General features: G+C 43.4%; 1 protein-coding gene across 1 annotated transcript in view; it reads right to left on the minus strand.

Annotated features, from left to right (window-relative positions):
* Positions 1–21,526, minus strand: part of LOC112256824 (tectonin beta-propeller repeat-containing protein 2) — a 36,977-nt gene extending 15,451 nt beyond the window's left edge. Inside the window, exons 1-15 of the mRNA XM_024430354.2 lie at positions 21,361–21,526; positions 20,679–20,922; positions 20,367–20,495; positions 19,645–19,776; positions 19,090–19,247; positions 15,295–15,601; positions 14,798–14,930; positions 14,128–14,589; positions 13,165–13,922; positions 12,758–12,941; positions 9,771–9,944; positions 4,023–4,209; positions 3,485–3,626; positions 1,272–1,512; positions 674–763 (exon numbers count right to left, since the gene is read on the minus strand). Of these exons, the coding sequence (XP_024286122.1) occupies positions 674–763; positions 1,272–1,512; positions 3,485–3,626; positions 4,023–4,209; positions 9,771–9,944; positions 12,758–12,941; positions 13,165–13,922; positions 14,128–14,589; positions 14,798–14,930; positions 15,295–15,601; positions 19,090–19,247; positions 19,645–19,776; positions 20,367–20,495; positions 20,679–20,900 (3,319 nt within the window). The 5' untranslated portion in view covers positions 20,901–20,922; positions 21,361–21,526. The remainder of the gene's footprint in view (positions 1–673; positions 764–1,271; positions 1,513–3,484; positions 3,627–4,022; positions 4,210–9,770; positions 9,945–12,757; positions 12,942–13,164; positions 13,923–14,127; positions 14,590–14,797; positions 14,931–15,294; positions 15,602–19,089; positions 19,248–19,644; positions 19,777–20,366; positions 20,496–20,678; positions 20,923–21,360) is intronic.
* Between the last annotated feature and the right edge of the window lie 18 nt (positions 21,527–21,544).

Raw genomic sequence — 21,544 nt, forward strand, 5'->3', positions numbered from 1 at the left:
ACCTTCCTCATGATCATTGATGCCCCCCGAGGTGAGATCTTGCATGGAGCCCCAGACCGAGGGTGATTGACCGTCATCTTGAACTTCTTCCATTTTCTAATAATTGCGCCAACAGTTGTTGCCTTCTCACCAAGCTGCTTGCCTATTGTCCTGTAGCCCATCCCAGCCTTGTGCAGGTCTACAATTTTATCCCTGATGTCCTTTTATCCCTGGTCTTGGCCATTGTGGAGAGGTTGGAGTCTGTTTGATTGAGTGTGTGGACAGGTGTCTTTTATACAGGTAACGAGTTCAAACAGGTGCAGTTAATAGAGGTAATGAGTGGAGAACAGGAGGGCTTCTTAAAGAAAAACTAACAGGTCTGTGAGAGCCGGCATTCTAACTGGTTGGCAGGTGATCAAATACATATGTCATGCAATAATGCAAATGAATTACTTAAAAATCATACAATGTGATTTTCTGGATTTTTGTTTTAGATTCAGTCTCTCACAGTTAAAGTGTACCTATGATAAAAATTACAGACCTCTACATGCTTTGTAAGTAGGAAAACCTGCAAAATCGGCAGTGTATCAAATACTTGTTCTCACCACTGTATTTGAGATGGGTTGTTGCCATCAGGTGGAGGGTGGGTAGTGCGTGTTATGTTTGTATTACAATATTGTGTTTTGTGTATTACCTTCTTTACTGAGTACAGCCGAGGAATAGACGAATGCCCACTTAGTGGCTGAGACGGTTCCTCTGGGTACCACACCCTGCCAGAATGTACCTGTGGGGTCACAACACATCACTGTCACACTGAACACACTGCAGTATTCACACAAAAGTCCCTGTCCACCACACTGACTTAAAACAGAGAAGGTGCCAATAAAGCAATGCTTTTTTTTTATTTTTTATTTTTTTTTAACCTTTATTTTACTAGGCAAGTCAGTTAAGAACAAATTCTTATTTTCAATGACGGCCTAGGAACAGTAGGTTAACTGCCTGTTCAGAGGCAGAACGACAGATTTGTACCTTGTCAGCTCGGGGATTTGACCTTGCAACCTTTCGGTTACTAGTCCAACGCTCTAACCACTAGGCTACGCTGCCGCCCCAAATGCTTAGCTGATTAAGTTCTGTGAAGTGTAGTCATGTCAGAAAGTGCATTCCATAAATTGCATTCCAATGCAGAAAACAAAAATTCCCCATGACTGAGCATCTGTGTTAACCCACTGAGCTAAAGCCTAGGCATTAGCTTGGAAAGCTAATGCAAGTATTGAGGTTTCATAAATTCATACCGCTGAGGCTGCCCTTGGCGACATGGAAGTTGTTCCTGCCGGATGCAATCCAGACGCCGCTGGTGTTGGAGGAGACCAGGCTGGGCTGGCACTGGAACTGCTGGGACAGGAAGGCCATGCGGAGGCACTCTGCAACCCGCTCCACCGGGGCCTTGGTGGCTGTGGCCATGTTCTGAGTGGCCTGGATCAGAGTCTGGAACAGACTTCCCTGATCAAACACTACATAGTCTGTGATGCTCACCTGAGGGTGGGTGAGGAAGAGGAGGGAACAAAAGGCCAGAAATGCATAAGCATTAGAAGTTGTGCCATGGTTAATAGATGTTAATGCGAGTGTAGTGAAAAGCTTGTGCTTCTGGTTCCGACAGTGCAGTAATATCTAACAAGTAATCGAATAATTTCCCAACAACTACCTAATACACACAAATCTAAAGGGATGGAATAAGAATATGTACATATAGATATGTGGATGAGCGATGGCCGAGCGGCATAGGCAAGGTGCAATAGATGGTATAAGGTACAGTATATACATATGAGACGAGTAATGTAAGATATGTAAACAATGTTAAAGTGGCATTGTTTAAAGTGACTTGTGATCCATTTATTGGGTGTCAATGTAGGCAGCAGCCACTCTGAGTTAGTGATTGCTGTTTAGCGGTCTGATGGCCTTGAGAAAAAAAAGCTGTTTTTCGGTCTCTCTGTCCCAGTTTTGATACACCTGTACTGACCTCGCCTTCTGGATGGTAGTGGGGTGAACAGGCAGTGGCTCAGGTGGTTGTTGTCCTTGATGATCTTTTTGGCCTTCCTGTGACATCAGGGTGCTGTTGGTGTCTTGGACTGCAGGTAGTTTGCCCCCGGTGATGCGTTGTGCAGACCGCACCACCCTCTGGAGAACCTTGCGGTTGAAGGTGGCGCAGTTGCTGTACCAGACGGTGATACAGCCCAACAGGATGCTTTCGATTGAGCATCTGTAAAAGTTAGTCAGGGTTCTGAGTGACAAGCCAAATTCCATCAGCCTCCTGAGGTTTAAGAGGCACTGTTGCACTTTCTTCACCACACTGTTTGTGTGGGTGGACCATTTCAGTTTGTCTGTGATGTGTACGCTGAGAAACTTGAAGCTTCCCACCTTCTCCACTACTGTCCATTCGATGTGGATAGGGGAGGTGCTCCCTCTGCTGTTTCCTGTAGGGATAGGGGGGCCGCAGACCTTGTTAGCGGGCCACGACAGTGGCACTGTATTATCCTCAATGCGGGCAAAGAAGGTTTTTAGTTTATGTGGAAGCGTGACGTCGGTGTCTGTGACGTGGCTGGTTATCTTTTTGTAGTCCGTGATTTCCTGTAGAATCTGCCACATACGTCTTGTGTCTGAGCCCTTGAATTGCGACTCCACTTTGTCCCTGTACCGGCATTTCACAGGTTTGATTGCCTTGCGGAGGGAATAACTACACCGTTAATATTTGGACATATTGCCAGTCCTCTTTCCATGGTTAAATGTAGTGGTTAACACTTTCAGTTTTGCATGAATGCTGCCATCCATCCATGGTTTCTGGTTAGGGTTCTTCTTCCCAGAGAGGTGTTTATCTCGGTTGGCGTGATGCATGGAGAAGCCCAGTGGCTGAACCGATTTCGACAACGTCTCCAGAGAGCCATGTTACGGTGAAACAGAGAATGTTGCAATCTCTGATGTCTCTCTGTAAGGCAACCCTTGTCCTAATTTCCTCTACCTTGTTGTCAAGAGACTGGACATGGGCGAGTAGTATATTCGGAAGTGGGGGGCAGTGTTGCACGCCTACAGAGCCTGACTAGGAGGCCGCTCCATCAGTCTCTTCTGCGCCGACGTTGCCCTAGGTTGTGGTCTGAACAAAGGATCCGCTTTGGGAAAGTCGTATTCCTGATCGTAAAGTTGGTAAGTTGACGTCGCTCTTATATCCAATAGTTCTTCCCGGCTGTATGTAATAAGACTTAAGATTTCCTAGGGTAATAATGTAAGAAATAATACATTAAAAAAATATATAAATAAATACTGCATAGTTTCCTAAGGACTCGAAGCGAGGCGACCATATCTGTCGACACCAGACCCATACTCATCCCAGGATGAAGTCTGTAATGCAAACCATCCTAAATTTGACTTTAATAATACATGCTCTTAAAAAATTATCATAGTGCAAGATAGACGACGTATGGAAAACATTGAACACAGTCTGTAGGATACCAACCTGCCACCAGTGGTCATCTTCCCCCTGGGGCTTCCTGGCAGTGACTCCAGTCCTGAACCACAGACTGCCGCTGGTGTCCAGAGCCCAAACCGTGTTGCTCTCTCCCAGGGCTATACAGATGGGCTCCAGACTCTGACTCTCACTTTGGGAGGAGGAAAAACACATTCACAGAAATATGTAATGATCAGCAAAGAAAGCTAACATTGCCTGAGTCCTGAAGACTTGCATTAGCTCCCCAAGCTAATGCCTAGGAGGATTTAGCTCAGCAGGTTAACACAGTCCTGTGGCGGCCTGGAGATCTGGATTTGAACCCTGGTCGGTCATACTAACTAAACGTTCACTGCTACTAGGTCTCTATGACACACGTCTTCCTTCCTCTTTTCAAAAAAGGTGAAAGAATCACAGTTGAATTACAATTATCTGGAATGACCACACCACAACCCACAGGGGTGTCACAAGAACCGACCAGAGCTAACTCCACTATCACTGTTACTGGGGCCTACGACACGCAGGTTCTCTTTTTCAGAAAAGGTCCTACCTGATTTTGTCATACTTCCACATTTCCCCCTCAGAGCAGGAGCTGCCGAGGCCATCGCCATCTCTGTAGAAGACGGCCCTGTGTTGGCTGAGGGCCCACACCACCCCACCACGCGCTGCGATCTGGGCCATAGGACATGGGCAGTCCACCTTCACAGCTCGTGCACACGGACGGTCCACACTCAAACCTGCAGAACGGGATCACAACCACACAGTCAAGTTTCAGGCATTTGTTGTATTTGTTGTTTTTGTGAGTTAGTGAAGGGCCGGGAATGTCTATATGTAACAGAATGTTAATCATGCTAAACTATTAACAGTATAGCAGTCTCACATTAGTTTCTTAGTTAATCATATCGAATTCAAATTAAATGTATATATCCCATATACATACAGTGCATTCGGAAAGAATTCAGACCCTTTGACCTTTCCCAAATTTAGTTCTTTTCCCCACTCATTAATCCACACACAATACCCCATAATGACAGAGCGAAAACAGGTTTTGAAATTTGTGCAAAGGTATTAAAAACAAATACCTTATTTACGTAAGTATTCAGACCCTTTGCTATGAGACTAAAAATTGAGCTCAGGTGAATCCTGTTTCCATTAATGATCCTTGAGATGTTTCTACAACTTGATTGGAGTCCACTTGTGGTAAATTCAATTGATTGGACATGATTTGGAAAGGCACAGACCTGTCTATATAAGGTTTCACAGTTCAAAGTGCATGTCAGAGCAAAAACCAAGCCGTGAGGTTGAAGGAATTGTCCGTAGAGCTCCGAGACAGGATTGTGTCGAAGCACAGATCTGGGGAAGGGTACCAAAAACTGTCTGCAGCATTGAAGGTCCCCAAGAACACAATGGCCATCATCATTAAACGGAAGAAATTTGGAACCACCAAGACTCTTCCTAGAGCTGGTCGCCTGGCTAAACTGAGCAATCGGGGAAGAAGGGCCTTGGTCAAGGAGGTGACCAAGAACCTGATGGTCACTCTGACAAGAGCTCCAGAGTTCCTCTGTGGAGATGGGAAAACCTTCCAGAAGGACAACCATCTCCGCAGGACTCCACCAATCAGGCATTTATGGTAGAGTGAGTGGCCAGACGGAAACCACTCTTCAGTAAAAGGCATATGACAGTCCGCTTGGAGACTATCAGACCATGACAACAAGATTCTCTGGTCTGATGAATACCCTGAATGCAAAGCATCACTTCTGGAAGAAAACTTGCACCATCCCTAGTCTTATGCATCGTAGTGGCAGAATCGTGCTGTGGGGATGTATTTCAGCGGCTGGGATTGGGAGACTAGTCAGGATCAAGGCAAAGATGAAAGGAGAAAAGTACAGAGAGATTATTGATGAAAACCTGCACCAGAGTGCTCAGGACCTCAGACTGGAGTGAATGTTCACCTTCCAACAGGACAACGACCCTAAGAAAACAGCCAAGACAACGTAGGAGTAGCTTCGGGACAGGTCTCTGAATGTCCTTGAGTGGCCCAGCCAGAGCCCGGACTTGAACCCGATCAAAGATTTCTGGAGAGACCTGAAAATACCTGTGCAGCGATGCTCCCCATACAACCTAACAGAGCTTGAGTGGATCTGCAGAGAAGAATGGGAGAAACTCCTCAAATACAGGTGTGCCAAGATTGTAGCATCATACACAAGAACACTTGAGGATGTAATCGTTGCCAAAGGTGCTTCAACAAAGTACTAAGTAAAGAGTCTGAATACTTATGTAAATGTGATATGTTTTTGTATTTTTAATACATTTAAAAAAAGGCTAAAAACCTGCTTTGCTTTGTCCAGGGTGGTATCTTGTGTAGATTGACAAGCGAAAAAAACGAATCCATTTAGAATAAGGCAGTAACATAACAAAATATGGAAAAATTCAAGGCGTCAGAATAATTTCGGAATGAACTGTATATCCTCCAAACACCGGTTTTGAGGGCATTATCACTTTCACAGTTTACCAATATATACAGTTGAAGTCGGAGGTTTACATACACTTCGGTTGGAGTCATTAAAACTCGTTTTTCAACCACTACACAAATGTCTTGTTAACAAACTATATTTTTGGCAAGTCGGTTAGGACATCTACTTTGTGCATGACAAGTCATTTTTCCAACAATTGTTTACAGACAGATTATTTCACTTATAATTCACTGTATCACAATTCCAGTGGGTCAGAAGTTTACATACCCTAAGTTGACTGTGCCATTAAACAGCTTGGAAAATTCCAGAAAATATGTCATGGCTTTAGAAGCTTCGGATAGGATAATTGACATAATTTGAGTCAATTGGAGGTGTACCTGTGGATGTATTTCAAGGCCTACCTTCAAACTCAGTGCCTCTTTGCTTGACATCATGGGAAAATCAATCAGCCAAGACCTCAGAAAAAAAAATTGTAGACCTCCACAAGTCTGGTTCATCCTTGGGAGCAATTTCCAAAAGCCTGAAGGTACCACATTCATCTGTACAAACAATAGCACACAAGTATAAACACCATGGGACCACGCAGCAGTTATACTGCTCAGGAAGAAGACACGTTCTGTCTCCTAGAGATGAATGTACTTTGGTGCGAAAAGTGTAAATTAATCCCAGAACAGCAGCAAAGGACCATGTGAAGATGCTGGAGGAAACAGGTACAAAAGTATCGATATCCACAGTAAAACGAGTCCTATATCGACAAAACCTGAAAGGCCGCTCAGCAAGGAAGAAGCCAAAACCGGCATAAAAAAAATACAGACTACGGTTTGCAACTGCACATAGGGACAAAGATCGTACTTTTTGGAGAAATGTCCTCTGGGCTGATTAAAAAAAAAATAGAACTGTTCGGGCCATAATGACCATCGTTATGTTAGAGGAAAAAGGGGGATGCTTGCAAGCCAAAGAACACCATCCCAACCGTGAAGCACGGGGTTGGCAGCATCATGTTGTGGGGCTGCTTTGCTGCAGCAGGGACTGGTGCACTTCACAAAATAGATGGCATCATGAGGAACGAAAATCATGTGGATATATTGAAGCAACATCTCAAGACATCAGTCAGGAAGTTAAATCTTGGTCGCAAATGGGTCTTCCAAATGGACAATGACCCCAAGCATACTTTCAAAGTTATGGCAAAATGGCTTAAGGACAACAAAGTCAAGGTATTGGAGTGGCCATCACAAAGCCCTGACCTCAATCCTATAGAAAATGTGTGGGCAGAACTGAAAAAGCATGTGCGAGCAAGGAGGCCTCCAAACCTGACTCAGTTACACCAGCTCTATCAGGAGGAATGGGCCAAAATTCACACAACTTATTGTGGGAAGCTTGTGGAAGGCTACCCGAAATGTTTGACCCAAGTTAAGCAATTTAAAGGCAATGCTACCAAATACTAATTGAGTGTATGTGAACTTCTGATCCACTGGGAATGTGATGAAAGAAATAAAAGCTGAAATAAATAATTCTCTACTATTATTCTGACATTCACATTCTTGAAATAAAGTAGTGATATTAACTGACCTAAGACAGGGATTTTTTACTGGGATTAAATGTCAGGAATTGTGAAAAACTGAGTTTAAATGTATTTGGCTAAGGTGTATGTAAACTTCCTACTTCAATTGTAAAAATAATGATTGACAAACGTTCATTAGAAACGTTATTTTGATTAATTTATTCATACCATTTCCTTCTTCCACGAGACATAGTCCCGACACAAATCTAAAGTTGCTACCCAAGCCGGCTGGTCGTTCGTTCCATTGGTTCTGTTGCCAGAGACGCGACCCAGTCGTTCAGTCTTTTTGTTCTGTATCTATGGACACGAGCAACCCAGTGGTTCGATCTAAATGTTCAATTGCCATAATGACTGGCAATGTTCTTATCCCTTGCTTGCTAGCTAGACAACTACGGCTAAGTTACAGTCACGTCAAACAGTGCAGACAGAATAACAGCAAAGTATCTCCTAATGCAGCAAAGTATCTTATTATATCCTTCCTGTTTGGCCCTGTCCGCAGGTGTCCTCGGATGGGGCCACAGTGTCTCCTGACCCCTCCTGTCTCAGCCTCCAGTATTTATGCTGCAGTAGTTTATGTGTCGGGGGGCTAGGGTCAGTTTGTTATATCTGGAGTACTTCTCCTGTCCTATTCAGTGTTCTGTGTGAATTTAAGTGTGCTCTCTCTAATTCTCTCTTTCTCTCTTTCTTTCTCTCTCAGAGGACCTGAGCCCTAGGACCATGCCTCAGGACTACCTGACATGATGACTCCTTGCTGTCCCCAGTCCACCTGGCCGTGGTGCTGCTCCAGTTTCAACTGTTCTGCCTTATTATTATTGGACCATGCTGGTCATTTATGAACATTTGAACATCTTGGCCATGTTCTGTTATAATCTCCACCCGGCACAGCCAGAAGAGGACTGGCCACCCCACATAGCCTGGTTCCTCTCGAGGTTTCTTCCTAGCTTTTGGCCTTTCTAGGGAGTTTTTCCTAGCCACCGTGCTTCTACACCTGCATTGCTTGCTGTTTGGGATTTTAGGCTGGGTTTCTGTACAGCACTTTGAGATATCAGCTGATGTACGAAGGGCTATATAAATACATTTGATTTGCTCTAATGATGCACAATTTTGCCTGATACAGAAAATGTGCTTTCTCATCAGGACACTGTTGTTCTGGGGAGCTAGCCAACAACACAGCTAACACAATCACTTCAATCTGAAGCTGGAAAGACAGCAAACTAGCTGCATTTAGTTTCATTTGACCTGTTTTCTACTGAAATTTCTTTGCATATATCCATAAAAATGATGCCAGCTGATTCATGATTTCGACTGGCTGACAAAAGCTGCCTGCCTGTCTGTCTCTTCCCTACTCCCGTCGGACACGTTCAAAATTATGGGACAGCTGGAGATTGGATTTCAGTATAGAAAAACATTGTTGTAAATGTCAGAGAGACAGACAAGGTTTATACAAATCTCCCCTGCTGAAAATCAAACGCTTGTCTAAAAGAAGTGGGAGATAATGTCAAGATGCTTTTTACAGAGGAGATCAAGTTTATAAATTGCCTGGCTGGGCTGTTGAGACGGTGGATTGCGCAGTGAGATGAAACAGAGTAAATCGGCATTTCAACATCATAGCTTTAGCCGGTGGTAACTAGTGGAATAGACATCGGCTGGAATGTGGTTTTAATCAATCAGCAAACAGGATTAAACCCACCCATAGTATAATAATATAATACTTGTCATGACCAGCAGGGCAGGGCCAGCGAGTGTGTTAACAATCCATCACAACACCAAAGGTTAAATATTACTTTCTAAAAGCATGTTTTGGATTTACTAGGCTTCATTATTTTGATCCTTAATATGCCATCCGTACAGAATTATGATTACCTCAGAAGATTTAGCCAGTGACTGATGATACTATTTACTATGGGCCTGAACAGCACCATCTAATGGAGAATGGTTAATCTCAGGAACTGATTTGCTGAATTGAGAGTTCAGACTTTGCCAATAAACAGGATTGTGATATACTATTCTTAATACTCTGAGGCCACCTGGGGCTAAAATCACAATGTCTTGTTTAAAAGAGTGAATCAAGTTGTGCAAAAAGTACATTAACAATACTTACATTAAAGAAGCATTCAAATAATGTGCCATCAAAATCTTGAAGAAACATATATTTTTTTAACATGAATTTGTCTAAATGTGTTTGATCTAATCAGGTCTGTTCATCTATACTCCATTAATAGTAAAAGTGACATACAGTACTGAATAGTCACCAGTAGCTTACCTGTCTGCATGTAGAGGTCCCCGCTGGTTCGGATGATCCATGCTGTGTCTTCACCAAGCGCCACAAAGGCAGAATCCTCCAGGGCCTTGTACCAGTGCCTCTTTCCTTTGATGGTGACTTTACCACATGCATACGCTGTCATGGTCTTCTGTTCCACCTTCCATAGCAGGGACCCTAAAATAAAATGAAACTTTAATGCATCTACTAATATGTACACTACCGTTCAAATGTTTGGGGTCACTTAGAAATGTCCTTGTTTTTTAAAGAAAAGCAAAAAAATGTTGTCCATTGAAATAACATCAAAATGATCAGAAATACAGTGTAGACATTGTTTATGTCATTTGTGGGTTTGATTACAGGCTCAAATTGGCCAGAAACAAAGAACTTTCTTCTGAAACTCATCAGTCTAACCTTGTTCTGAGAAATGAAGGCTATTACATTTGAGAAGTTGCAAAGAAACTAAAGATCTCGTACAACGCTATGTACTACTCCCTTCACAGGACAGTTAAACTGTTTCTAACCAGAATAGAAAGAGGAGTGTCAGGCCCCGGGGCACAACTGAGCAAGAGGACAAGTACATTAGTGTGTCTAGTTTGAGAAACAGACGACTCACAAGTCCTCAACTGGCAGCTTATTAAACCCGCAAATCACCAGTCTCAACGTCAACAGTGAGTTGCAAAGAAAAATCCATATCTCAGACTGGCCAATAAAAATAAAAGATGAAGATGGGCAAAAGAACAGACACTGGACAGAGGAACTCTGCATAGAAGGCCAGCATCCCGGAGTTGCCTCTTTACTGTTGATGTTGAGGCTGGTGTTTGCGGGTACTATTTAATGAAGCTGCCAGTTCACGGCTTGTGAGGCGTCCGTTTCTCAAACTAGACACTCTAATGTACTTGTCCTCTTGCTCAGTTGTACACCGAGGCCTCCCACTCCTCTTTCTATTGTGGTTAGAGACAGTTTAACTGTCCTGTGAAGGGAGTAGTACATAGCGTTGTATGAGATCTTTAGTTTCTTGGCAACTTCTCAAATGTAATAGCCTTCATTTCTCAGAATAAGATTAGACTGATGAGTTTCAGAAGAAAGTTCTTTGTTTCTGGCCATTTTGAGCCTGTAATCAAACCCACAAATGAAAAATAAGGACATTTCAAAGTGACCCCAAACTTTTGAACGGTAGTGTACATCCAAAGATGTCATTTTGGTAATCAAACTAACCAACTCCGAGAAGTAAAGATCTATCTCGATGATAGTGGTTGCTGGTGCAGTCCGTCTTCCTCAACTACAGTGCCTTTCAACTCTTCCACAATATATACACATGATAGACCCTAACAGACCCAGTCACTGAATAAATGGTCAATAAAAGCTTAAAGGGACAATATGCAGAAATGGCCCGCCATTTCCTGGTTGCTTAAATTCTAATTAGTTCCCTTAATGTCAGTTTATATGATAAAACAGGCAAAAATAGTGTAGATAATCATTGTACCATCTAAACCGCAGTGGAACATCTTTTCAATACCCCAAAATATTGTATTTTCAGCTGGTGTTCAAAACCGATAGTCAAAGTCGCAAAAATTCAACTTAAGAACGGGAAGCATAAGAAATAGTGCATATAGAACAGATCTACAACTTCTTAGACTTGCTTTTAATGATAATGACATATCAAAAACTCACATTTCTATGTGAATTTGTTCATGTCGCCTAAAAGGTTACATACTGCAGATTTAGAAATAAAAGCATAATAATCCTTGGACACTGTGCTATCTAACCTCCAAACGAGCTTCAATGCCATACAACACTCCTTCCGTGGCCTCCAACTGCTCTTAAACGCTAGTAAAACCAAATGCATGCTTTTCAACCGTTCGCTGCCTGCACCCGCACGCCTGACCAGCATCACCACCCTGGATGGTTCCGACCTTGAATATGTGGACATCTATAAGTACCTAGGTGTCTGGCTAGACTGTAAACTCTCCTTCCAGACTCATATCAAACATCTCCAATCGAAAATCAAATCAAGAGTCGGCTTTCTATTCCGCAACAAAGCCTCCTTCACTCACGCCGCCAAACTTACCCTAGTAAAACTGACTATCCTACCGATCCTCGACTTCGGCGATGTCATCTACAAAATTGCTTCCAACACTCTACTCAGCAAACTGGATGCAGTTTATCGCAGTGCCATCCGTTTTGTCACTAAAGCACCTTATACCACCCATCACTGCGACTTGTATGCTCTAGTCGGCTGGCCCTCGCTACATATTCGTCGCCAGACCCACTGGCTCCAGGTCATCTACAAGTCCATGCTAGGTAAAGCTCCGCCTTATCTCAGTTTACTGTTCACGATGGCAACACCCACCCGTAGCACGCGCTCCAGCAGGTGTATCTCACTGATTATCCGTAAAGCCAACACCTCATTTGGCCGCCTTTCGTTCCAGTTCTCTGCTGCCTGTGACTGGAACGAAATGCTAAAATCGCTGAAGTTGGAGACTTTTATCTCCCTCACCAACTTCAAACATCTGCTATCTGAGCAGTTAACCGATCGCTGCAGCTGTACATAGTCTATCGGTAAATAGCCCACCCATTTTTACCTACCTCATCCCCATACTGTTTTTATTTATTTACTTTTCTGCTCTTTTGCACACCAATATCTCTACCTGTACATGACCATCTGATCATTTATCACTCCAGTGTTATTAATCTGCAAAATTGTAATTATTCGCCTACCTCCTCATGCCTTTTGCACACAATGTATATAGACTCCCCTTTTTTTTCTTTTTTTTTTCTACTGTGTTATTGACTTGTTAATTGTTTACTCCATGTGTAACTCTGTGTTGTCTGTTCACACTGCTATGCTTTATCTTGGCCAGGTCGCAGTTGCAAATGAGAACTTGTTCTCAACTAGCCTACCTGGTTAAATAAAGGTGAAATAAAATTTAAAAAATTAAAAAATAAAAGCTTCTGCTAAATGACCATATTACAGACATCCTCATCACCTGAAGGTGACAGTGCCACCTGCTGCACATTGTCCTCAAACTTCTGCCAGCTCAGGCCCTTGTCTGGGAGGGCACTGCAGTACAGGCCTCCTTTAAAGTCCAGACACCAGATGTATTGGTCTGTCACAACCAGGTTGAGGATGCCACAGCCTGGCCCTGTGTAGCCCATCCAGCTCTCTGCCAACTACAGGAGAGGAGAGAAGGTTCAAACCAGACACAGCATCCTACAGTAATGGTTTGTGTGTTATAAATGTGCCATAAAATGACTAATAACAATCAAATGATCCGTTGCTTTTCATTTTGATGCAACATTGCTAACCACATGGTATCCTATTGAAATGGAATGTGCAATATGCAACGTCACATGTTGTGTGTGATATAACTGTGACCACTAGTATAACTATTACTGTCTTGTCTTGGTGCTGCTGCCCGATGTTGGACCCCTGGAGGTTGAGGGCATTGAGTCTGTCTCCCAGGCTGGCGCTGGAGGCTGAGTACGGAACTCCGTGGACAGCGTAAATGTCCTCCTCGTCACTAGAGGGACACTGCTCAGTCTCCAGGGAATAACACATCTGATCAATACAGCTAGGAGGCTCCAGATCCAGCAGACAGTGCTGGTGGTGGGGGTCATCCTGGTCCAAGTCATCCAGCCCAATGAGGGGGCTCAGGAGATCATCCTCCTGCTCCTCCATGGGGTCCTGCTCCTTCGAGGTCTGCATGTAGGCAAAGGTGCACTCCAGTAATAGGTCTACGTGTCGGGTGGGAGCCTCCCCCTCTTTGTTAGTGATGGAGGGACTGTTGCCATTCTTTGGGTAGGACTGGCACTCCATGTACTGGGAGGGCAGGGACATGGGGCAGGAGGGAGGCTGAGTCCCAGGGGGTTGAGTCTGAGTCAGAGGGTCCTCTCTCTGGTGACCACCCTGGCTCTGAGCTCCAGAGGCAGTGAGTTCTGGAGAGCCCCCACTGATGGAGCCCTCCTGGTCGGGGGATCCGCTGCTCCTGCTCTGTAGGTCCAGACTGCTGCACGGGAAACTTGTGTGGTCGGAAGCTGAGGGGGGCTCACTGATAGAGGTGCTGGTCCCCCCGTCACTGCACCCTCCTCCATCCTGACTGTAAATGCTCTCGGACCAGCTGTTGTGCTGCTCACTGATGCGGTTTCCACTTTCTGTAGAGAGAAAAAGAGAGAGCGGGAGAACATAGCAGCAAGAAGTTTCAACATTAGTGGCTTGAATCGTAAGAGAAAGGTAATTATAAGACAAGCTGTTAGTTTTTTAATCTGTTAAAAAAGCAATTCGCAGCAATTATTTTACATTTTTTGATCAACCACAGCATAACACACTTGATCTTAAAACACTACAACTGCCACTCGCCTTGCCTCCTCCTCTTGGCCTTCTTCTTGACTTTGATGGCCTGGACCACCAGCTCATGCTGAAAGTCCTCCTGGTTGATGGCACTGTATTGGCTGGAGGAGAGCTCTGACTGCTCCATGGTGCTGGTGGAGAGCATCATGCCCTGAACGCTGTCGCAGGACGTGATGGAACTGCTGAGGCTATGAAAATCACTGGTGCCCCCTACAATGCCCCCTCTCTGGTGGTCCAGTCGCTCCCCCACCTCAGCCCTCTCCATCAGGGCTCCGGCCTTCCCCGCCTCGGGGCTGTTACTCAGCTGGTCCTGCTCCAGCACCTCCTCATCCACCAGCCTCTCCCGCTCCCCCTGCTTTGTGTTGATGGCCATTGTCCTGATAGTCTGGACTGTCTCCACGGAGCCGGTTGGAGGGAGCAGGATGGTAGGAGTGGTCAGGGGAGAGGTCAGACGGAAGGACAACTCAGAAACTGGGCAGGAGAAAGTTAAGAGCAGAAGATTGTTAAAAATGTGGGAATGACTATAGAGATACACAAGAATTCAATATTAAAGTCTAGGAGTAAAGAAAGTGTTAGCTGGAGATCATGATTCTCCCTCAACTCTCTATGGTTGGTTTGAAATTAACAAAGTGCTTCTGATATATTATGACATGACGATGTACTATGTATGACATCGTACTGTTGGAAGCCAAGTCCTCAGGAGCATTTGAGATGCGAACAATGTCCCGATCTCCTTTCAGGATGAAGATTTCATTTTCAGTGCTTGATACAGAGACGATGTCCCCACAGCTCTCCAGTGCACCGATGATCACCTAGAAAGGCAGCATTTTTTTTTTTATACAGAGATAGACCTAACATGACACCCTGACAGGACACCGGTTTAAAGACTCTCACAGGCTAAATTCACCTACCTGACTACTTTTTTCTCTATCAAAATATGATTTGTGACAAAAGTGATTCAAAAGTGATTACCTGGTTGAGGAAATACATAAGACAGCTAAAATCCATGTATTAATGTATCTATTAATCCAGATATCAATTTAAAGTATCCATTAATTTGTATTAAGTGAATGATGTAAATGTTCCTGCTTGTCTACCCTTTTGTTATGAAAAAAATATATACAAAAATATTTCAACAACAAAAAAGTATCCATTCCTGCCTGAGGACATCTTTACCTGGTTGAGGCAGTCCAACACGTAGACACTATACTCGTTCCAGCTGAGGACCCAGCCCTCTCTGAGGAAGCAGCTCACCACACCCAGCTGCCTCTCATGGGGCCGACAACCCCCCGTGGGGCCCGGCCTGGCAAACAGCTCAAACTGTGGCACCTCCTGGTTGAACAGACGCTTGAGGACCAGTGTGTCCACCACAAGCCCACTTACATCCGTCCGCCACAGCCGGAGGCCAGGCCTCGCTGCATAGACAAGCAGGTCACTCTGCTTACACAGGCCTGGCTGGAAGCACGCACCAAACTTCCCATTGCTTTGAGGAAAATCAACAATGCAAGATAAATATATTACACTGAACAAAAATATTAAACTCAACATGCTAGATTTTCATTATTTTTTTTTAACTTCTTTTACAGTTCATGTAAGGAAATCAGTCGATTGAAATAAATAAATTAGGTCCTAATCTATGGATTTCACATGACTGGGAATAGAGATATGCATCTGTTGGTCACAGTCAGTTAACTGACTGTGAAAAAAAAGGTAGGGGCGTGGATCAGAAAACCAGTCAGAATCTGGTGTGACCACTAAGGCTGTGGTGGTCATGACATTTTGTCAGCTGGTGATTGTCAAGCAAATAATTGCCAGTCTCACAATAACGTAACGTTAATTAACAAACACATTTAGCATCTCTTGGCTTCCACGCAAAGCCTACAAGACACTGATGCAGACCTTTGGATCATCTATTTCAGAAGAACAGAATAGCATACTCTGCGTTGTCCTTGTTAGCGCCTGATCTGGTCGTGCTTTTTAGCTACGGGCAACACTAGTTCATTTAGCAAAAAGATTTACTTAGTATTCCATGGCATTATTTTATAGTATGAAGAATACAATTGAACAGAGCTGGATAAAATAGAAAGGATATTTTCTCCAAACGATTTGAGGGAGTGCTCACATACGGCTACTCTGTGTTAAGCTGTTAAAGAAACAGGTCCTCCTATATGCGTCATTTAGAGTTCCTTATGTAACTTTAGTTGTGAAATAAATGTTGGGCTATATGTTTGGATTTTTTATACATTAAGGCTGCATGAGGTGACTAATGATGATTTTTTAAAAGTTGCATGAAAAGGCATGAGCTCTGCTTCGTTTTTTTGCGCAAGCTGTACACACTTCATCAGTCTGATTCACAATTTGACAAGCACTTGATAATGCCTAGAATTTCCCAGCGGCATCCCCTTTGTGTGGCCATAATGCACCCCCAAAAAAATCCATGCCTGTTGCGGCTAGTGGTCGTTGTGCCCTTGGGCTGAATATAATAATTACAATTCCTTTCTCACGTCTGCGTGCTCCGAAACACCTCTCACTCACATGGGTTTCTCAGATTTCTCAATTCGTATTATTCCAAACATAGTCTGGGACAGTAGTGGGATGTCATAGATCCCAAATTAATACAACGACTAGTATCATCAAAAAAACAATTATGACGCAGCAGATCAGAACATTTAGCTAAAAATGTTAATAAATTATTAGGCTATTTCTTCACATTATAAGTGCAGCAATGAGCACACGGCACTAGGCTTACGGGCAAATGTTCCAAAATGCAATCAATTTGCAGGAAAAAAAACATTCTCAAAAGTGACCGCAAGTGTGATTATGCATGTAATGCTTTTAAAAATAATTTTTATGGTGAAAATCTTGAAACTTACGCGCGCTGCGTATGTATGCAAGTTAGGCTCTACACCTGTTGTAAAATGGATTAATGTGCTTAATTTTAAGTAGTTATTTGGCCAATTCAGTTGTGATACAAACCTTATCCAAACATATAGGCCTATGAGCTAGGCTACTTGATGTGTGTGACTATGACTTGAAAAAGTTGCAAAAAAAAAAAAAGGCATGCTCTGTTTCTTGCCTTACTGCACACAAACTGGGCATTATTCACAAGTTATATCATTCACAAGTGATAGGCTAATATTGTCACCCATCAGACTATTTTGTCTTTATATATTCTTTATATATATATATATATATAGTCTTTATATATTCTAAATAATATAAGTGTGAAATTTGTTTTGATTTAGAATGGACCATTATCATGCACCTGTCTCAAAAAATATATGTCATATATGCACTTAAATAGTGAATGGAGGACGCTTTTCCTGTGGTTAATTTTCACGCCAGCCAGGTAGGCTATGCTCCTGTGGTAAAGAGAAGCAATGTGATGAATAGTTGAGAAATAAAGTTAAGAAATAAATATACTAGACCTAGCCTAGCCTATAGAAAGCTGATGGGATCCTCCTCTTTTTAATAGAGGCCATCACTCCATTTTCTCACGCAATTGCATAGTCTATATAAATGTTGCATTAGATTTTCGATTACATTAGCATTACATTACATTTAATGTGAGTGATTATAGGCACAATAGAGTGCTGAATACAAGGAAGTTAGCAAGTTCGGTAGGCTGCTAATGACCATCAGCAGCATCAGAGTTGAGAAGCCTAATTCCTGTGACTAATAGGTTACGTGGAATTTGACTGTCGTCATGACTTGTGACCGCCGGTGTGGCGGTAATACGGTCACCGTAACAGCCCTAGTGACCACCACTTGCCGCATGCAGCGTGACATATCTCCTTTGCATAGAGTTGATCAGGCTGTTGATTGTGGCCTGTAGAATGTTGTCCCACTTCTCTTCAATGGCGGTGCGAAGTTGCTGGATATTGGAGGAACTTGAACACGCCAACGTGTACGTCGATCCAGAGCATCGCAAGCATGCTCAATGGGTGACATGTCTGGTGAATACGCAGGCCATGGAAGAACTGGGACATTTTCAGCTTCCAGGAATTGTGTACAGATCCTTACGACATGGGGCAGTGCTGAAACATGAGGTGATGGCGGAAGATGAATGGCACGACAATAGGCATCAGGATCTCATCACGGTATCACTGTGCATTCAAATCGCCATCAATAAAATGCAATTCAGTTCGTTGTCCGTAGCTTTATGCCTGCCTATACCATAACCCCAAAGCCAACATGTGGCACTCCATTCACAACATTGACATCAGAAAACCGCTCGCCCACACGACACCATACACGCTGTCTGCCACCTGCCCGGTACAGTTGAAAACGGGATTCATCCGTGAAGAGCACGCCTCTCCAGCATGCCAGTGGCCTTCGAAGGTGAGCATTTGCCCACTGAAGTCAGTTATGATACCGAACTGCAGTCAGGTCAAGACCCTGATGAGGACGATGAGCATGCAGATGATCTTCCCTGAGATGGTTTCTGAACATTTGTGCAGAAATTCTTTGATTGTGCAAACCCAGTTTCATCAGCTGTCCGGGTGGCTGGTTTGAGAAGAAATCGATTGTGGAGGTCCTGGGCTGGCGTGGTTACACGTGGTCTGCGGATGTGAGGCCAGTTGTCTGGATGTCCTTTGGGTGGTGGACCATTCGTGATACATATGGGGAACTGTTGAGCGTGAAAAACCCAGCAGCATTGCAGTTCTTGGCACAAACTGGTGCACATGGCACCTACTACTATCCTACTACCTACTATATTCCGTTCAAAGCCACTTGTCTTGTCCATTCACCCTCTGAATGGCACACATACACGTCTCAATTGTCTCAAGGCTTAAAAATCCTTTAACCTGTCTCCTCCCCTTCATCTACACTGATTGAAGTGACATCGATAAGGAATCATAGCTTTCACCTGGATTCCCCTGGTCAGTCTATGCCACGGAAAGAGCAGATGTTCTTAATGTTTTGTATACTCAGTGTAAGTTGTGGTACTTTTAATGAATAAGTGGCTACCTCTTCCTAGGCTTGGTGCCCAGCTGCTGCAGGTTCTGTTCCTGGGTGTAGAACAGCAGGGATCTCTGATAAGAGGAGATGAGCAGGACCTTCTGACTGTACTCCAGCTGGACTATGGCTGAGAGCTCCTCAAACAGTAGCACTGGGTTACACACACCCTAAGGATATGAGCATACAACACACGTCAAAGCTCCAACCGCAATACTGGGTTACATACACCCTGAGCATTCTGGGTTACATAGACCCTGAGGATACTGGGTTACATAGACCCTGATGATAGTGGGTTTACATACACCCTGAGGATAGGGGGTTTACAAACACCCTGAGGATACAAAGGTACAACACATGTGAGAGAATTGAGTTAATAAACAAACAGCACAGTGTGATTGATAGATATATAGATAACTGTTATTGGAGGATATAAGGGAGTATAAAGGGGTAAAAAAAAGAAGCTTATTATAACTGCATAATACCTGTAGGCTTTAATTAAAGTGTTACTGAAAATTCACACAAAAAAGACCTTGACCCAAAATGAAAGAATGAAAGCTGCTATACCTGATCCAGGTCCACGGTAGAGTACACAACCTTTCCTTTGTCATCACCAGAGAAGAGCTTCATTCCATTAGCACTCCAGGCCAAGGCAGTGACTGTGCTTTTGTGCAAACCAACCACATCAAATCGCCTTAGCTACAGAAAATAGAGGGACCTCAGTGTTTTTCTACACAAATGGACACATTTACTCAGCACTTACATCTGTACTGTTTGCACATGTTCATTTTAGAAGGGAATAAAAAAGGGTTGGGTGGTATATGAATGTTTATACCGTCATACTGTTCCTGTACCATAACATACTATAGTTTCTAAATGTAAAAATAAATAAATACAGCTAGCAAATTACTAGCGAAGTCCCATAGCGGATGCTTGCTTAATGCTAACAATACGCAAGCGAACATAAACTAATTGCAACCCAGCTCATAAAGTTATACAACAATCACAAAAGGCTACTCAGTTTGCTGCACGCAAAAAAAATAAAAAATAAACAGCAGGGATCTTGATCCAGAAGAAGATTGATTGTCTTTGCTCTACCCAATAAGCATGATCTTGCCATCTAGCCACCACTATGTATGATTTTTTAAAATCATACTGTAGGTATTTCTAAACACCTCGGTATACGGTATATTACCCAAGCCTAGAATAAAATAGAAAAAAACCCAGCTCAAAAACACTATCTTTAGTCATATCAACAGTTCAGTTGATTGATTGGTTTGTTGGCATACCTGTTTGTTCCTGCCTGGAAGTTGAGACACCAGTTGAAAGACAGCAACCCGACCAAACACTGTGCCCACTGCCACCAAGTCATCAAAACAACTGAGCAACTTCACTGCTGTGATAGCTTCGGATTTCCCCTGGAAATATAACATGTTTAGAATGACATACCTACTTACTTGGGGCAAAAACATTTACTTACATTTTACAATTTTTGTAAATCGCTAATATTTGGATGTTTGTTACCAAATTTGCTTTGGGGTGAAGGTGCATGCAACATAATTAAATCAACTAAGCAGTGCCTAAAACAGTGGCATACTCACCTCTATGCTGTATTTCTTCATCTGGCTGACCCGCCTGCAGTACAGGTAGAGCATTCCGATACTGCTCCCCACAGCAATGTAATCGCTGTTGGTGTCCAGAGCAGTCAGGTAGACCACTACAGAGCGGAAGCCTTTCTGGACCTTGGCAGGTATTGCATTAAGCAAGTAGTATAGGGGACAGAACTCCCTCAGGGCGCTCTGTGGAGGAGTTTGGGCTGCCATAGTGCACAGGCAATGCTCTGCTCTGTTGACAAGAAAATTAGGCACGGCTATCAAACATGTGTGGAACGCATGGTGATAGACATGACATGTATAGCATAGAATAATATAATACTTGGCTAGAGTACATAGTGTGGGACCAGCCTTGGTACCTAGCTTGCTAGTTGCTGCAGTGGTTATCCTCAGGGTTTTCACACCTTCAGTTAGCGCTAGCTCGATTAGCCTAGCTAGCAACAATCCACATCAACTGAAACTACCAGCTAGTGACATTACTTGGGCAGGTCAAAATTGAATTTGCCTGCAACCGAAAATATTGGATAACTAACGAGCTTAGAATGAGCACAGCCAGGCCAAGAGCTGTTTATCAGCAATTTTGACATGAGCTAACGTTAACTAGATAATGTTGACTAGCCTAGCTATCGTTAACTACAAATACAAAACACAAGTGTTTACACAGACTTACATTATATTATGTCCCTATATCCTGTTATCATATAGATGACACATACGTTACGCTAAACTCGTGTATAAAAGATAGCGCTGGCGACATTGCTATCGCATCCTTCTCTGATTTATTATTCGAGAACGTCAAGCGCTATGGTTGTCAACAACCCTACGACTTCCTAGTCTCGCGGGAATACAATGAT

This window comes from Oncorhynchus tshawytscha, linkage group LG08 (assembly GCF_018296145.1).
Source record: "Oncorhynchus tshawytscha isolate Ot180627B linkage group LG08, Otsh_v2.0, whole genome shotgun sequence".
Classification (NCBI taxonomy): domain Eukaryota; kingdom Metazoa; phylum Chordata; class Actinopteri; order Salmoniformes; family Salmonidae; genus Oncorhynchus; species Oncorhynchus tshawytscha.